We start from the raw sequence: 19,330 nt of genomic DNA, 5'->3' as shown, positions 1-19,330 counted from the left end.
AAGCTGTTAACAGACAGAAACAGAGCCTACTGGTATGCCTTAATAAAGAGCCAAGTTTTCACAGACTTCCTAAAGAGATCAAGGGAGGGAAGTCGTTTGATTTCAAGGGGGAGTGAGTTCCACATCAGAGGTGCCAGTATGGAAAAAGCTTTGGACCCCCATCTGGCCTTCTTGGCTCTGGGGATTACCAGTTGGTGTTGCTCGCTGGATCGTAAGCATCTGCTCGGAACATATCTGATAAGTAATGAACCAAGGGCATCAGCCGAGCCTGCAGTTAGAGCCTTATAAGTGAGGCAAAGAAGTTTGAAGGTGATCCTTGACGGAATGGGGAGCCAGTGAAGGTTCTTCCTCGCTAAGGTCATAGATGACAACCAGGGCAAAGCGAGAGCAAACCGCGCTGCAGCGTTCTGTATGACCTGTAGACGCTGGAGCAAGCCCTTGTTGGCCCCGGCGTACACTGAGTTACAGTAATCGAGCCTTGAGCCAACAAGGGCAATCACCACCTGTTTCCCCGCCTGTGGGGACAGATAGTGCACAATCCTTTTCAGGGTCTTGATGACGCCCCAACAGGTCGCCACCGTTCTATTCACCTGTAGCTCCATGGAGAGCTGGGTGTCAAAGATGACACCTAGGTTTCTAGCAGATTTAGTAGGTATAGGGCAGCTGCCTAAAGAAGGGGGCCACCAGTCATCTGACCATATGTCCTGGTCCTTGCCAAAGACCAGGACCTCTGTCTTGTCCCCGTTCAACTTTAGGGAGTTGGAAACCATCCACTCTGCAACAAGTTGCATGCAGGCCCTAAAGTTAGAAGCAGTTTCACTGACAGAGTGGGTCAGGGATACCATAATCTGCGTGTCGTCCGCATACGACACTACCTCCATCCCCTGAGATCTTACAAGTCTTGCAAGGGGGGCCACGTAGATGTTGAACAGGGTCGGACTCAATGCCGACCCCTGTGGCACCCCACATTGCAAAGACTTGGCAGGGGAGAGGTATTCACCTAGCATGACACGTTGCTCTCGATGTTGTAAAAAGGAGCTCAGGAGACTGAGCGCTGGTCCGGCTACCCCTGCCTCCCTTAACCTAGATGTTAAAGTCAGGGGAGACAGGGTGTCGAAAGCTGCTGAAAGATCCAGCAGCACCAGTACGGTGGAAAGACCCAAATCTACTTTTCTGCGGATGTTATCCATGACTTTTGTCAAGGCAGACTCCGTGCTATGTAGCTTTCTAAAGCCATGTTGGGACCCATCCAAGAAGCCGGAGGCCTCGAGGAAGTTCGAGAGATGGAAATTCAGGTGGGTCTCCAACATCTTAGCAGGGGCCGGCAGCAGAGAGATGGGTCTAAAATTTTTCAGCACTCCAGGGTCTAAGGTGGTCTTCTTCAGAAGCGGCTTTACGATGGCTCTCTTCCAAAGTGATGGAAAAATGCCCTGTTCCAAGGCTCCATTCATTACCTCAAGCATCGGGGGGAGAATGATCTCTCTGCAGTTTTTAAGTACCTTGAGGGGCAGTGGATCAAGGGGAGATGAAGATTTGGTTTTATCCAGCAGGCTATTAAGATCTTCTAACGTAAGAGCCGGGAAGTGTTCAAGGGACTGAGGGGAGTCTACATTCCAAGCCTCCAGACGTGTGATTTGTACGGAATCCTCCGAACTGAGTAAATTCCTCTGCGTCTTTAGGGCTATGTAAATATCATCTATCTTTTTATAGAAAAAGTTCGATATGTCATCACATAGCTCCTGGGAAGCAACTACTGGATCAGAAACCTGAAGAGAGCAAAGGGAGTCTACAATTTTAAAAAGCTCTCTGGAGGATGTTAACGAACAGGTTTATAAATGGTCTTGCTTACTGTTAATAAGGGTGCCCCCTACATAGAGTGTGCTTGAAGGACACCAATTTGTAGATCAAGAACAAATGGCCACAATGTCATTAGCACTAAAAAGTATACCTTTGAACATTTGGCAGATACTGGAATTTCTGTGTGACAACAGTGAAGTTATATTTTAAATGTGAACTGTTACCTCTGGACAAAAATGCAGAAGTGTGGTAACTAGGAACGGGTGAGTTCTTGTTCATACTTCATTTCTGCTTTCAGAATAGTGTTATGCACATGGCCATAAAATACTTACTGCAACAGTTAACGATGCAATTTCTACAGATGCCACATCCCTTAAAGCATCTACCTACCCAGAAATAAAACCCTAATTGCAGATCTTGAAACAGAAGATGGACAAAAAAGGAAACTGGCTGCACACATAGGCAAAACACTGAAGTATACAAAATGCATTATTCAAGAGCCGAAAGGCATGAGAAACTGAATAGAAAACCAACTCAGCAAATAAATAGACAATCTCCCTCCTGCCATCCTAGAGGTGTCCTGGCATGACATGACTCTTCCTCGCACAGGGGAAAATGTCAGTTATGGCAGTCTGTCACACAGTCCGGGAAGAGAATTCACACAAGCACACACCATCCAAATGCACCTCACTCAAGTGGCATCAGTGCTGCATTGAACTACGAAAATACCTTTGCATATATAACATAGAACACAAAATAGAAGCGCACCAGTTACCACCCTCACTGTAAACAACTGTGAATCCTACCTAAGAGCTCTCCCTTGTTCAGTGCTCTGTTGCATTCAAGCAAGGTTCACACTACACACATTCACATTCAAAATACAAGTTTTTTTTTGGGTGCAGACAATTTGATACCATTACCATTGTACACTGCAAATTAATCGTCCTTAAATCTAAAAACTAAGTTTCATTAGATGACCATTGTAGACTTTTGCTCCATTTCGTCTGTAAGTAATTGTTTATTCTCTGTGAGCCTTCCTGTGAAAACTAACCCAACTGTTCAGCCTAGAAAAAAAGAAAATGCATCCCGCTACTCGTTAAAACTAGATAAGGTTAGGATAGCTTAGCATTTAGTTGCTGTATGTCAACATACAATAAACTATGTAACAGAATTCATCAACACATAATGTCGGATCATACTTATGGAGTACAGTCTAAAATGTGCGGAGACAATAACAGTGAAGAAAAGTTGTTTAATTGGCAGAAAAAGGTATACTGATAAGTGGGGTATATCTCCTCAACAATAAAGCAGCTCTACAAAGCTGCACTATCTCTGCATCAAATGAAGTCAACGACATTCTTAGGAACTGCTACTGAAATCTGATGCTCTGGGGCTGGCTGGGCCGCCAGCTTAAGTCGCTGGGCAGTAGTTATAAGGGAACGGAGTTGTACAAGTTTTAGTGGCCCAACTTCCCGTGGGTCCTGCGTTTCTAGCCAGCGCAGAGCTGTTTCTAGTCCTTTTATTGCTTCACTTGCTGAAGGCACCAAAGCACCTTCTGCTTCAATGTCACTGCTTTCATCCTCGCCTGGTGTTTCACCAGCAATGACAACACTTATCACTGACTCGTCCATCCTGTCCTCCGCAGGGTCTTCGACCACTGGGATTACATCATCCAAATGCACCCATTCAGCCACATCCTCAAGTGTCAGTCGCTTGTATGCCAGGGCAGCAAGATTGGCCAGATCTGAAAACACTTTGCCGTACTCCTCTCCATCCGTCTCTGCAGTTGGACTGGATTCAAATGCGGCCCTCAATCCAAAGAGCCAACACTTCTCAATACTTCCAGCCTGAATCATATTCCATGACTGCCCTGCAAGGTAAATCATATCCTTCAACATGAAAGACTTGACAAAGTCACAGGGACTGCTGTCACAAGAGACAACCAATTTCAGGAGCTCTCGTTTGTAAAGTTGCTTGAAGGAAGAGATCACTCCTTGATCCATGGAAGGGATTCTGTTTCTAGTGTTTTTGGAGAGGAACAAAACACGGATGTTGCCATCTGGGGTCTGCAGATCTTCATCAGTTGGTTGTGGTGGAACCTGGTTGACAAGTAGAACAGCTTTCTGCGCAAGGCAGCACCTTCTTAGATAACGTTTAACTCCTGGGACAAATTCGTCAAAGAACCACTCCCGTAAGAGTTCAGGGGTCAGCCAGGCATTCTTGCTATATCTGTATACAGCAGGGAACTTGTCTTGGTTATGATGTCGAAGACTGGGAGGATCCTGCAGCTTTCCTACCACCAACGGCTTGAGCTTGTGGCTTCCTGTGAGGTTAGCAGCCAGCAAGATAGTGACCCTATCTTTCACCTTCTTAAATCCTCCCACTTGTTTGACTTGCTTCATCTCTTGCGTCTGGTCAGGCAGCAGTTTCCAATAAAGTCCTGTAATATTGGCATTGTAGATCTGTTCATCGCCATATCCCCCATCACTCATCGGAATTTTGGGTTGTTCTGGATAAACCACAACTGGTTCAATTTCAGCTGGCTTGACTTCAGCCTCACCATAGATACGCTGACTTGATATTCCATGCCTTTTTTGCCAACGCCAAAACCAGCCGTGACTGGCTTTGAAAGTACAGTCTTCACCATAAATTTGCCTAGCAAAGGCTTCAGCCTGCGCTTGTATGATTGGACCAGATAATGGAATTCCTTGTTGGCGAAGAGCAATGAACCATGTGTACACTGCCCTGTCAATCTCCTCTTCGTTGGCCAGCCTCATCTTCTTACGATGCGTGCCCACGTCACCACCAAGTTGGTCAAGAAACCACCGCAGCTTCTGTTCATCTTTCAGCCAGCCCCTCAATGTGCCCCCTGGCACCCCAAAATCGCGAGACACACTGGCCTGCCTCTCCCCATTCTTCACCCGCTCAATGGCCTGTAACTTGTCCTTGATTGAGTATGCTTTGCGAAAGGCCATTTTCACCATTGTGGGGGTGCAATCTGAATCATTAAGCGAGGGCTCAAGTACCTGTCCACCCTCGCATGCCATAGTAAGTAAATCTAAACCGTATGAAAATTTTCTGAAAATTTCCACACAGAGAGGTTGATTAATTTAGATTAGCTTACAAGAACTGCATGGAGATAATCACTGGTTGATCAAGGATCATCCACAATTAAATCAGTTAAATTTCTAGTATTAAATGAATACATATTTTTTTTTACAGATAATTTCAGTAATTCATTAGTTTTTTTTTTTTGCTTTTGTTGCAAGTTAAAGAGGCCGTATTTAAAAAAAAAAGTTTGAAATCCACTGATGTACAAAATATTTTCTGAAACAAAACATCCACACTTATTCATATATGGCCAAACTTCTGACTATTGCAGGTAATGCTGTTAGCGGCAGTCACAATTTGCTCTGGAAAGCATGCACAAAAACTAGGCCTGGAGAAGCCACGTGCTGATGCATTAACCTTTGAAGCGGATGTGCTTGTAATGAAAACGATGACCCAGGTGTGAACACAATCCTGGGATATTTATCTCTGCAGGAGCGTACATGTGATGATGGAAAGACCATGTTCTTTAAGTACCGGATAAGGGTTCACATTTTTTAAAGTGCAGCACTAGGTATTCATACCCAAAAGAAAGCAAAGCAGTCCAGATTTTGTGTGTAAGCAAGGCACCCACGCTTTGAGACACCAGTTGGGCATTGTAACATGCCAGTAGTGCTAGAGGTTAAGTATTCAGAAGGGAGATATCGGATATCGCATTCTCGTGGTGGCATTACCCACCTCTCTCCCCAAATTTTTCTTCACAGAAGGTAGGGCTGGATACCAGTCGTACCACAGGAGAGGCACGAAAAGGCCAACGTAATTTCTATGAGCAGAAAGCAGCCCCAAATTCACGCCATGATATGAGTGCCAATATTGACCATGTCTCCCGATGGAAAAGTAATGAACTGAAATGTGGCAAGCATTGGTGCCAGCCTCCAAGCTCTGGGCTATGCGCACGGCTCTAAAATGTCACGGAGTGTATGTATGTTCTTGTTGGAAATACTGCCAAAGTAATACAAATGGCCTGTTCTCAGCAAAATTAATTGATTGTAATTCTGGCGAAAATAACCATTGGGCGATGGGTCTGGTACTTATGTTGTGTTTCCAGCGTTAAAGCAATGAGTTCGTTCTTGATGCCGACAGCTTCTTTTTTTGTTAGTTCGGTGGTAGCACGTGTATCACTTGAAATGCAGTGTGCTCAATTCACGCCCACTGTTGACGTTCTGAAGGATATGTCCCAGATGTAAGGCATTTCTTTGGTGCAGCGTCCCTGATTATGGGAACGGCTTTGAATACCTGGAAGCACTGTAGACACCTTGTGTTTATGTTCGGGAGGTGGGCGTAGAACCAGTCTCATGGATAGTGCCGGTGCGGTGTTGTCGGCCAGCTGTTGATGTGGTGATGCATGCAGTACTTAACCCCATGTGTAGAATCTGGCGTCTCTGATATGCAGTATTCCCACATTAGGTCAGTGTTCACGGACTGGAACAGTTGTTACCTCCGGTACAAAAATCGTGGGGTTTAGTATTCTTGACTTGTAGACAGGCCAGTAGTTCACTTTCAGACTTGGAGACAGCTACCCCCGGGGCAGGACTTGGGAGGCAGTTTCCCCCCTTCAGACAGCCCAGTTTCTGCTGAGATCCAGGCGCTATGCCACAATTGCAGGGTCCCTGCTCTGTAGAGGTATGCACAGCAGTCCCAGTCAGCCCCAAAATGCAGGCAGGGCCTTGTGACAGGCTCCACCGTAAGCCGACAGTCATTGGCACTCCAAGCCTGGCCCCTACCCGCCGAGACCGAGCCCGGGACCAGGGCGCGGTATACACGGGGAGCGGCGGGCCCGGGGCCGCCGGGTTCACGGCTAAGACAATTGTTTTCCCTCTCCCCTTTTGTTCTTCTCTCCCACCGACTCCCATAGGGCGGATTTGGGCGAAGAGCGCAGGCGCCGCCTGTAGGGGCCGGAGGGGGCGTTGCGTTCACAGGATGTGAAAATAGGACTACAACAGACTGAGAATAAAACCTAGAATTCACTGTAATACGAGGCAACTATGGCAGAAAGGGAATGTTGGAAAGCGTTCTCAGATGGATACCGTAAACTGTGCATTTGAATTATAAAAATAAAGCACGACTAAGTAAACAATCTGGAAGAACCTACGCATTTAATCCATCCTTGTTTCTGATGGTTGAAACGGTGTTTTTAAATTACAAGTAGTCACACATATCCGTCATTATGCAACAGTCTTGCACATTTTAATGTCCTAGAAAAGTAGCGTTATTAAACTAACTGAATAACATGTCATTTTAAGATGGCCGCCACAACAGCATGTAGAGTAAAGGAGCTGATGGAACCCGATACATCATTAATCTGTATTTAAACTACTACGTCTATGTCTCCCAAGGTAATGCGGTGGCCATTTTAGATTGGAATTTTTGTAGTAGTATATCCAAGTCCAAGTTCAAATACTTTATTCGACAACATTGTCATAAAAGCATGTGTCCCTAATCTAAACAGAATAAATACTAATCTAAAATATTTAAAAAAACATATTAAATTCCATACAATTTGTACTTTGTTGACGAATAACTCATTGAAAATATACATTTAGAAGAATGAATCACAGCACAAGTCTAAGCAATGTAAAATTTGATAATCCGATAATTTAGGGTTTTAAACTGCGTTTGCGTATTATCCATGCCCACCCCAGATATTTAGCTACAGCAATTGCAAGGTTAGGGGCACAATTTGATTTTAAAATCCTTAGGGCCTCTAAATATTCCCTTGTCCCTAGGTTTCTACATGCTGGCTTCAACCATTTACTCAGCCCTGTCAAGTGTCACGCTTCAGACGTGACACTAACGCATTTCAGTGTGGTGATCCGCATCACCGCACTGAAATGGAAAGTCACGCATAAATGGCATAGCGCCTCATCAGCTGTCAGGCCGTAGCGCTGCTAAACATGCACCAATATTCAATGCAGACTGAACCTAACGCTAAATTTTGTAGTGCGCTTTGCGACCTGCTTCTGGAAGGCTTCGGAAGTGGCTGAGCTGTAGTGCTACAGTGTAACACTAGTATTAACCACGTGGCGCCGCAATCCTGATAGATGACATCAGTAAGAGCGCGCCATCGCGAGCGGGTGGTTGTGGGAGCGGGAGGCTTAACTTGTAATGGCAGAGCTGCTCGTGGTAAATAAAACCTATGAAAATGAAAATCCCTGCGACCGACCGGAGCCACCCCAACCCCACCGACTGTGGCAGCTGCTGGAACTCCTCTTTTGCTGAGAGTCACTGAAGTATGCCCGAGCAGATGAAATTTGCGGCGGTCGGAAGTCGCTGCGGCCACGAGGCTGCCCGTACTGTATTGCCGCTCCTCTCCTCTCACAGAGTGAGTAACTGTTAAGGTAATTGAAGAATAAGTGTGTAATTCCTTGAAACACCGAAGCGACACCCTTCAGATGTACACCAAAGAGCAGGGATGGCACTTGTCCCGCTGAATGTATATGAGCTCGTGGGGCACCGGATCATGACCGCAGCAACAAAAGTAGTGCCCTGCAGCGCACAGGGTCGTGTCATCTAAACAACCCTAACCCCCAGTCCAATTTATGTATTTGGAGCAATGTTTGAGAAAGTTGGCAGCAGGTTTGAGCACCGACGTTTTGACGCATGACATCACCAGTGTGCACAGCTGTTCCGTGCTCACCCGATTGCTTAATTTGACAAGACATCGTTTAATTCAAGGCCTCCCAGACATCCCCGCAGGCCACCCAGGCCTTCTCTTGGATAAGTGGTATTATATCCACCTCCTTTTGTAGATATACTGGCCTTGGTGAGGGGCACTAACCTCACGTCATCCCACTCCTGCCAATGTGTCTGCCATATTCCAATGGCACCTGACAGTTCGCTTGCCTCCAGTATGTTTCGAGCACCAATAAAACTGTCAAGAAAACGCTGTTGATTAATGACCCGCTTGGGATCGATCAAGGTTTGTCTAGTGGAAATTTCAAATTTTACACAGAAGGTAAATGTGCTTGCTGCAAAGCACGCGCATCATGCAGCTCACAGAAGTGCATATAATGTAGAGAGGTTATTTAGTTACTGCTTTTGTCTGAGAGATTATTTTAATAGTTGCAATTTACAAATGAAAATCTCCCCGATCTTTTATTATCCTAATGTTGCAAAACGGGTTTAGTTGAGTAGAAATCAATTGTTATTAGTAATGACAACCCCAAACCACGGTGGGACATTTTAAATTCTGAGTTTGTGCTTCTTCAGATCAAGCACTCTTAAACTATACCCACTATACCTCTTTTGCAACATTTCATATACACTGCTTTACCACTTATGATTTTGTCTCCATGTTTGATGTACAGTTCTTTGACACCCTAAAATGGTACAAGTAGCTCTAAAAAGCAAAACAAAAGCATGTTAGAGAGAGTGGTTGTGGACACTTAAGGGTCACTGTTAAAGGGTGGTAAAGCGCAATCGTCTTTATTGTTCGATTTTGCTGGCGAGCATGTGTCACTCATAGTTGTTGAAATGTCACTCATAATTACACTGAAATTATGAAAATGTCACACATAGCAATCTGACACCTTGGCAGCTATGTTTACTTCTTGGGGCGGCATATAAAGGGCATGCAAATAAAAAATGTGGGATATCCTCTACCAATGTTTTACAGTAAAAACAAGTATTTACATTATCAGGAGTCCATTTAACAGTGAAAGCATTTAGTGGTAGGGAGCCAATTCTAAACTGAAAATACAGTTTCCTATCTAGAGGCTTAGTGATCAAATCCCAGTACTGTTCGAATTTTGGACTATTTTTAACTTCCAAAAACTGGGAAGTCAACACAGAAGATTGGTAGGAAATCAATGCAGCATTATTTATCATGTCCCAGTACAATTTTTTTAATGTAATTTTAGATGGAAAATCATCTGGGTCTACTGCAGACCACAATGATTCGAGGTGCAGTTTTTGGAGTAGGTTCCTCACTTCTTTAATCCAGAGTATTTTATGGAAAGTATCAGCGTTATCAACATCCAAAAGAGCAGCAGCATAATGACTCAACTCAGGAGTAGTTCTTATGCGTCTCCAATATAAAAGGGGTCGCAGTCTGACCATGTCCTCGATCTTTTTCCTCCCAAGATCGTAATGAAGAGGAACTGAGGGGGTACTCTGTGGGACGCCAATTGTACACCGAAGGAATTTGTTTTCTGCAGCTGTTAGTGTATTCAAATTGGTGAAACCCCACAATTCTGATCCATAGAGACAAGTGCCCAATACTTTCATTCCATAAATCTCCATTATAGGCTGCATTGGTTTTGTGAATGATGATTTATGCTTTTGGGCTATTGCTCCTGCCAGTTGTTGAAATTTTAACGCTACAAAGTCCATGTGAGATCTCCAGTTCATGTTAACATTTAGCGAGATGCCTAGGTAGGTAAAAGCATCCACTTCCTCCAGTAAAGCCCCATTGTAGGTCATTTTCCCCTTAAATTTCTTAGCGGGATTCAAGTTCATGAATTTGGTCTTGGATTCATTTATTTCCAAACCCCGAGATCGACAAAAGTCACCAAAAGCGTTTATTGTCTTTTGTAGACCACTGGGGGTCCGCGAGACAAGCAAAGTATCATCTGCGAACATTAATACTTGAACTCGCTTCCCATCTAATAGAGGAGCATCCGTCTGAAATTGATTTAAAAAATCAACTATGCCATTGATGTAGAGAGAGAATAAGGTGGGGGCCAGAACGCAACCCTGTCTCACGCCTCTCTCGATAGGGAAGGATTCTGTGACATCTCCCTGGGCTCCCCACCTAATCCGGGCATAGTTGTTTTCGTGCATCCTCACAAGCAATGTTAGTAAATCAGGGCTTAATCCAAGATCCCTTAAGACAATCCAAAGTTTGTGTCGGGGAACTAGATCAAAAGCTGACCTCAGGTCAACAAAAACAGCAAAGAGAGGACCATTTATTAGGGTCACGTTTTTCCAGTATATCGTTAGAAAGTGGAATACCTGATCGACGGAGCTAGTTAAGGGGCGAAAGCCAGCTTGGTACGGGGAAAGGATATCCTTGTCGACTATCCAATTTTGTATTTTATTTTGTACCATCCTGCCCATCAACTTCTGGGCACAGTCGATAAGGCTAATAGGCCTATAGTTGTTTGGTAAGGCCTTGTCCCCTTTTTTGTAAACAGGTATTATTTCCGCTCCTTTCCATGTTGGTGGTATCTTTGCCCCTTGTGCAATGGCATTTCCAAGCCAAACGAAGTATTTACACCAGCTATCCCTGTCCGATAAAAACACATCTGCCGGTATTCCATCAATCCCTGGCGCCCTCCCTCTGGTCACTCCATCCATTGCCTCCTGTACATCTTTCAGGGTGAATAAATCGTAGGTAAAATATACCCTTGCTGGAGGAGGAACGGTTAGCAAACCTAACTGATCTGCATATTGAGGTTTAAAAAAGTCCACCCAAGCCTCCTTTGCTACATGATTTTTGGGCAATCAACCAATCCCCCTGAGCCCCACTTTAGTATGGCCCAGAATTCTTTCTGGTGTTTGTCAACACATGCTTCCTTCAGGTCTAACCAGAACTTCTCATCCCACCGTTTTTTTGCCTTAATTTGTGTTTTTCTATATTCATCTCTAGCATTTAAAACTCCTATTTTAGCTCTCAGCGCTTTACTGAGATTTTGTCTCGCTATTCTGCAGGATTGGTCATACCATCCCCTCTGTTTATGTGGTCCGGTACCCTTCCTCTTCTTACTTTTCTTAAGGAATAGCTTCTGTATATTATCAAAAAACTTTGGCTGTGATTCTTCAATTACTAATTTAAAATTTGTATCATTCTTAAAAGCCTGCAATCTGGATACTTCATCGATAACCAAGCCCTCAAGGGCCTGTCTATCCTCTAAATTATTTGTCAAAGTTGACCATTTTATATGACGAAGATCATTAGATGGAACAACGTCTAGTGTCGTGAACTCCCTAGACGACTTTTCTAGGGATACTCTTTGTTCTATGTTGAAGAGCAAAGACAAAGGATTGTGATCGCTCTCCAACCTAGGAATGACCTGCATATCAACAACTTTATGCCATCCTCTAACATCTATAAGAATATAGTCTATCCTGCTACTTGATCTTAGGTAATCAAAGGTATGCCTACCCTGTAGATCCGAAGGTGTGCGGCCATTAGCAGCCCTCAGTCCTCTGGATAGGCATAGACTTTTGACCTGTATTGCTACTTCTGTCCACTTTTTTATCACCTGGAGGTCTAATTGAGGAATTCCCCATTTGGTATCTTCCTCTTGGGTCAGATCATTTTCCTCACAGCCTAGAGGTTCGAAAGTTGTGTTTAGATCTCCACCCATCAAAATAATGTACTGCGTGGGTAGTAACTCTATGTCGTTATCTAAAACACCTATTACCTCAGAAGATCTGCCCCCTTGGGTTCCCCTTGCATAGATATTATATATTACTAACTTCTGGCCATCAGCCCAAGTAAGCTCAATGGAAATTAGGTCACTATTATTGATGTATCTCTGCTTAATAGTGCATTGCAGGGATTGTCGTAACCATATAATTAGACCCCCAGAGGGACGTCCTTTGATATTCTTTTTCGCGGGTATGTAGAAGTTTAAAAGTTTGTAGTAGTATATCAAGAAATGACTGGGTAACCTGAAAGAAGACAGGATGGTATAGCTGCAGTGGTCTTCAAACTTTTTAATGCCGCGTCCCCGAGTGTAAAAATGTCTTCGTAGCTCTCCAACATACATTTTTTTTCACACTTGCTTTATAAAATTGGCAACTAAAAATATTTAATAATTCGAAACGTTGCGCCTACAGGCATGCCAACATGTTAAAACTGAAAAGTGAGACAGTTTGAAAACAACTATCCGGGAATGTATTTTTCCCATTGACTAATAATAGGAGTACTGCGGTGTAAGACACACGCCTATTATTCAAGCGCCTTCAAGATCCTCCCTTTCAGTGGTAGCTACATGCGGGGCGCACATTAATTGTACAATGGTGCGAAGTCTGCGGCCTGCGCTACCAACCTATCGATATGCTTTCCTTATTTCCAGCTGTTTGTATATTCGTTGGATCAGAACCGAACAAGTGAAAGGAGATTCAGGATTGGGAAACTAACACGGATAGCCGCACTGACCGTGCTGGTCATCACTGGAGTGGTTTCTCAGCAGCTTCAAGATGGCGGAGTGAACAGACGTGTCTCCAGAGAGCTCTGCCACGACCGCCAAATATCCTGCATCTGGTTGTGAAAAAACTGCCAGCGGCCCACAAAATCATGCTGGAAGCCCCCACGGGTGTACTGCAAACTTTCAGAGCCGATGGTGAGAACCTCAACTACAGGGTAGAAAGCGAGTCTGAACAGCAAAGATTCAGGCTCCGGCCCCTCCCCCGCCAGACCTCTGCTGTAGGTGTACCCGGCCGGGAACGCCTGTCCAGCGGCATGTGGTCCTCGCTGCTTACAATCTAAGAATGACCCAACGATCCCCCGGTACCATCGGAGTGACCGCGACAACACTCGTCAGATGCTTCTCAACACCTGAGCACCACCAGGTTAGCATGCTGGAGGTGCACTGGGCAGCGGATGGAAGGCCCCCACCCACCCCAGGACCCCAGAGAACACTCTTCATCGGAGCGGCAAGTCCCGCCACGGATCGGGGGCGCAGACGTTCTCGCGGAAGTGCCCCCACCCAAGAATCCACGCACACAGCCCGCTTCCAGGACTGGAGGCGTGAGGACAGCTGAGCCTGGCCTTCTTTCAGTCTTTCAACCCTTCAACCCCGTGTGCCCCCTCTCCAACAACTTCTGATGCAATCAAACAAAATGCTGTTGCAATCAAGCAGCAGCACTGCCGGGCAAGAGCGAGGATCCTCCAGCTGCATGTTTATTGTTATCAACCTTGATCGGACATCTGGGACCCGTGAGTCCTCTGCAGGCATGGGGGTGCAGTGGTGGTGAATCTATTCGGCGCTGCCTGCGGTGCGACGCTCCTGGGCTTTCCGTCCCATTCTGAGCCTGGGAGGCTGACACCATTGGGTAATGTTCGTGCTATATAAAATCGCATTAAATAAAATTAAAAAAATGAACTTACACTGTGAAGCAAAGGCAATTTCAGGCAGGAGGCAGATAAAAAAGAAACATTTCTGACTTGAAAATCTCTAGTCTCTTGCCTAAATCGGATCTGTTAGCATTTGTGAAGTTTTGCTTAGGTATCCCTTTTAAAAACGCAATCAAATACGAATGCCATTATGGGCAGCATGGGCTCCCTGAAGTGTAAAAGTATCCACAGAGTGATCATTTATCAGAAATGGGGGTGAGGGGATATGAGAATCATTGGAATGCTCATCCCCTCTCTATTGACACCTAATTCCATACAAGACATACTTGACAAAATATGTTGTGATGCTCCACTACAGAGTGGTTCACTGGCACTCTGTTTAGTCCCACTATAAACATAGTACTTTGTTCAGCATGATGATCCTCTTGGTCAATGCATGCCCCCGTGATTAATTCAGGCCCCTCTCAGGGGCCAACCTCCCAGTTTGAAGACCTCTTGTGTAGTGTGATGCTTCTGTACCATATACTTCAATAAACAGACTCCAAGACCACAGAAGTCTTTTTCTGGTGTCTAATTTTGCAGGTACAACCTAGGTGCATGTTTCTCCGTCCAACTTTGTTTAACTGATTCACATTCCATTCCAAGCGTAAACAACCAAGGAATTGGACTTGGAATGTGGCACAGCAGAACACAAGAAACTACACTGAAGAACAAAAGAAGATAACACTACACACCCTCCTTGCGACAAGATTAAAACATAAAAGATTGGCACAATAATATAAAACATCAATACAATGATTGAATAAACGTAACGACCAGTTATACCTAAATTATATACATACCAACATTTTAAGAAGGGGAAAGTGGGAGATTTCAATATAATAATCATGAGAATGTATTTCCCCCTTGGACTTCTATTGAAGCAGAGGCAATTTCAGGTGGAAGACAGCAAAAATAAGCCAATTTGTAGCTGCAAAAATCGTGAGTCTACCACCTAAATCGGGTCTAATGGCAAGTATAAATTACTAGCAACAGTAAAACAATAAAAAAAAGTGTGCAAACGATACATCTACTGTCTGTGAGCATTTTTACACATCTTCATGTCACAGAGTAATCTTCAAAAGCATTTGCTGTTTTAAACTTTCCTTTACACACTATTGTTCTATTTACAACCATCTCAGGGCCTATGTCACCTTACATAGCGTCCAGAAAAATTCCCACACCTATCACTTTGAGGTTTATTCTGGTCATTCATACCTTTCCAAGACTCAACCCTCCAGATACCCCTCAGAACAATTTTCAGCCTCTATGGAAATAAATTCATAAAAACTTGGTAGAACATCACCTATTTCCACCAAGCTAGATTCTTCAAAACTCCGGCAATTAACCTCCTGTACTTTGAATGTTTTTCTCCATCAATTTTCCACAATTATTTTCATACACCAACCATTCACCTTAATGTTTTTTCTCACCAGCTACGTTACATTCAAATACTTCAACCCACCCCCTACCGTTAAAGGCCATATTTTTCATCACTCAATTGCACTGGTTTACACATTAACTTAACCGCTTACAAGGGTTCAAGAAACTTGCTCTCTTGTTACCTTGCATCATTTCTTCACTCTGACCCACTGTCCAACAATAAATTCAGTTTCACAGGTATTGTTCTTCTTATTGTTATACTTTTTTGTAACCTTCATGAGTTTTTCTAAAATTATTGTTCACATCTTCTATAGACAATTTGTTGGGACAGAAATGTTTCCTGTATGGTGTACAGTCATTTTCCATGTCGCTGGTATTCTAATTAAATAGGCAAATCACTTGGAGAATGGGATACAGAACAAAGAACAATCTGAAGGGGTGCGCGCGCAGCAAGATAGCTGCGCTTTAGTGCAGCTCTGGATCGGGACCAATATCCGTCATAAATACATGCAGGAGGCACCTGAAAGCAAACCTACTACATCGATTTGGGCATCGGAATGTGGGTGCATTCCAAATATGCTGCAGTGAGCTGCTTTCTGGACTCAGCACGTCTATAAACCGACTTCGGAGGTAAAGCGCACGGAGATCGGAGCGCAAATCAAGATGGTGTCCACCTTCTGCTATGATCGCAGCGGAATGATGGCGCTGACATGATCCACTTGCTAACCTACCTCCTACTACAGGGTGAGTGCTAGTGGTCATTGCGGCATGCAGCAGGACCAATAACTGCCCACAGCCTTCATTATTTACGTCTAGATGACCCCCGCAGTCTGATCGCATCCAGCACAATCTCGTGCTTTACCAAAATGCAAATGGCGACTTAGATCGGGCAAAAACTTTATTCCAAGACGTTGCACAATACCCGCTGCTGAGAATACCCATACTGTATGATTGCTGCCCAAAGCGCTCCAACTGCATAGAAGTAGCCCGGTCATCAGACAGCAGTGAAAAAGATCAAAGCCAGGCTGTCAGAGAAGAGCACAGAGACGCGTACCACGGTTGCGGCTCAGCGCATGTTTAACAGCTGATGTGGGGAGCGGCTTCTACGTGGAGGGGGCAAACAGGAATAAAGTGCTCACAGAGGAATGGATTGAAGGTGAGGGGGTCCCCTGTCATTAATATAAACTGAGTGGGGAGGCGATCCGGTGGAGCCTTGCCTGAACCTAAAATGGCGGCTATCTCTTCTTCATGAGGCCATAGGGGTCTTCCCCTAACTACCCTGAAGAGACAGCAGCAGCTCCAGAGTGGTCCCAGGATCTGTCCCACCACCAGTCGGGATAACTACAGCAGTGGGGACATGTGGAGACAATCATTTCATTCTCAGCTCAAGTTCAAGTTTATTTTTATTTGCTTTGGTACTCCACTGAGGACCACAAATATTATACAGATAAAATTCAATTACTACAGCGTTTAAAACTTTTCATTATCAGCTTATTTGTTTGATATAGCAGCAACAGCTCAAGCCCCAAGGGAAGTCCTGGTTAGTGTCACAGGCAATCCGAGTGAGATATTAGTGGTCCCCCACCTGACCCTATTATGGCGTCTCTCTCTCTCTCTCTCTCTCTCTCTCTCTCTCTCTCTCTCTCTCTCTCTCTCTCTCTCTCTCTCTCTCTCTCTCTCTCTCTCTCCTCCCTCCCTCCCTCCCTCCCTCCCTCCTCTCTCTCTCTCTCTCTCTCTCACAGCTATAATGCAGAAATACTATCTCTCTCTCTCTCTCTCTCCCTCCCTCCTCACTCTCACTCTCTCTCTCTCTCTCTCTCTCTCTCTCTCTCTCTCTCTCTCTCTCTCTCTCATAGCTATAATGCAGAAATACTCGGGAGGTAAGCGGAAACTGACTTCGGCCTCAAGCAGCTCCATTGCACAACCAAAACCCCCCTCTAGCGAAAGTCTAAAATGGGTAGCGCTGTTTCTAACTCCAAAGTCAGAATCCCTTGCCTGACCCCAAGATGGCTGCCACAGTTTCCCTACCTCGTTGTGCTACTCCTCTGAGCAAAAACCAGACCTAAAGCGCTTTGATACCTCCGGGTCTAGCCAGAACTATATAAAACTTTTTAGATGTACCTTGAAATGCAACGATCCTCTGGTAAAGCGCTCTGATACCTCCGGGTCTAGCCAGCGCTATTTAAACTTCTCAAATCAAATAAGAGACCTGATCAACTTGGCTGATTCCCGGTGGAGCTGCTTGACAGCTATTGAGGACATTGGCCCTGGTTTCCACCTAGACCGTCACCTACCCAGACGGACATTGGGCACAGTTTCTCCTCGTCTCGCCGCTTTGACTCCTTCCCCCTCTCCCTCCTACGAATTCTCGCAACATTGTTTTTGTGTACTGTACCTTACTATGCTCTTGTAACTGATTTAACGCAACAATCCTAAATGTAAAGCGCTCTGATTCCCTCGTTGGTCAAGTTTGCGCTATATAAAACTTTATAAATAAATAAATGGCAGAGCTGAGTCTCCAATAGTGTTAAATATCCTCTGCTGCCATTGTCCTGAAAATGACCCTCACTCTAGGAAGTACCGCACCCACAGTTGTTAGCGGTCTATCTGTTCTAACCCGCCATCGTCCACAGTTGGTAATCCTGATCCTGTCTATAATAGGTGACTTAGTAATTAATTCAAGGGGCTTTGCCATCATGTTTATGCTTGGTCATAAGTTTTGGTGACAAAAAATCCTGACAGTCACATGAGCCATGGTACGTGCTGGGTAAACACTCTACCTCTAGGGTGAACTGGCTTAACTCACGCGAGGAGGGACGCCCAAGTAAAGGAAAGGGTTGAGCAGTAACCCAAGGTCGCATTAGCCCAAGCGCCAGTGCATTGTATTGTATATGCTAATATTAGCTGTGTGGTATTCCGTTCTAAGAATGTGCATTCAAGTAATTTTAATTTCTACATAAAGCACTAGGTTGGACAATCATTTATTTTGCTGCTGGATAGTTGTTGAGTGCTGGGCTCGGGCACCTCCAAACTTCATTCCTGAAAAACCTGTCAGTGCTTGCCATTGCTACCAATTAGATTTAAGTGCTTAAGGCATTCTACTTGACCCAGTTTGCAGACCCAAAGTAGGATCGACCCTGGTGCATAAGAGGCAAACAACCCCAGTCCCCACAGCAGAGGCCCAGTAACCACTCCTTGGCGTGTGGCCCCCGCGAATTGAGTCTCACATCATTGTTTAACCTCCAATTCGAACAACCATTCTCAATTATATTTCGTTCTTTGTCATCATCCTCTCATAATTTCAAATGGTGTCAATACTGTGGCTTCATTAATCATCATCCAGTATGTTTTCATTACTTGCATTTCCCAGTTCAGGATGCTTCCGGTTCTAACTGCATGGGACTCTTCAACATACCATTACCACTGGGATTGTACACTGATGTAAGTCTGTGTCTCGCACCAACTCTTTCTATTGCACAGTCTTTCTGTACCCTGGGCACTCCCCAACTTTTCGCTGACTTATACTGGTGGTAACTGACTCCGACTGACCCAGGGCTCTGCCTAACCAGGCCCAGGACCAGTGCTATGCTGAAAGAGACACATTAGAATACAGTTAAAACACGTAGATACACTAGGGTACACAATGGTATGATGGGGTACCCCTGTGATTGGCATGACCTACCCTATAGGCCCCTAGTGTATAATAGCGTAGGGGGGATGTAAACTACCTAGAAATCCCTAGTACCCTTGGGTATGGCAGTTTAGAGGCCAGCAGCTCTTTTTGAACTTGCACGTGTGCACTGCCTGAGATCAGTTTAAAAGCAGCCCTGGGTGCCAGGACTGCTTTTATAAAGTAAATTGTGCCCAAACTCGACTTTTGGGTTTCGGGCACTTAAAAATGGATAACCTACACTTATTTGGCATATTAGGAACCCTCAGGGCTGCCCCTAGGTGTCCCTGGGGTGGGGCCAGATATGT

At 44.8% G+C, this 19,330-nt stretch overlaps 1 protein-coding gene across 1 annotated transcript; it reads right to left on the bottom strand.

The window, feature by feature from the left end:
• Positions 1-3,033: 3,033 nt before the first annotated feature.
• Positions 3,034-6,788, bottom strand: TIGD5 (tigger transposable element derived 5). The gene has a single exon (XM_078686644.1). It carries the CDS (start codon positions 4,842-4,844, stop codon positions 3,135-3,137), a length of 1,710 nt encoding a protein of 569 aa, XP_078542770.1. The 5' UTR covers positions 4,845-6,788; the 3' UTR covers positions 3,034-3,134.
• Between the last annotated feature and the right edge of the window lie 12,542 nt (positions 6,789-19,330).

This window comes from Lissotriton helveticus, chromosome 4_1, assembly GCF_964261635.1.
Source record: "Lissotriton helveticus chromosome 4_1, aLisHel1.1, whole genome shotgun sequence".
In the NCBI taxonomy this organism is placed as follows: Eukaryota; Metazoa; Chordata; class Amphibia; order Caudata; family Salamandridae; genus Lissotriton; species Lissotriton helveticus.
The sequence above is the reverse complement of the archived record's forward strand: the minus strand, read 5'-3'. Positions and strand labels throughout refer to the sequence as shown.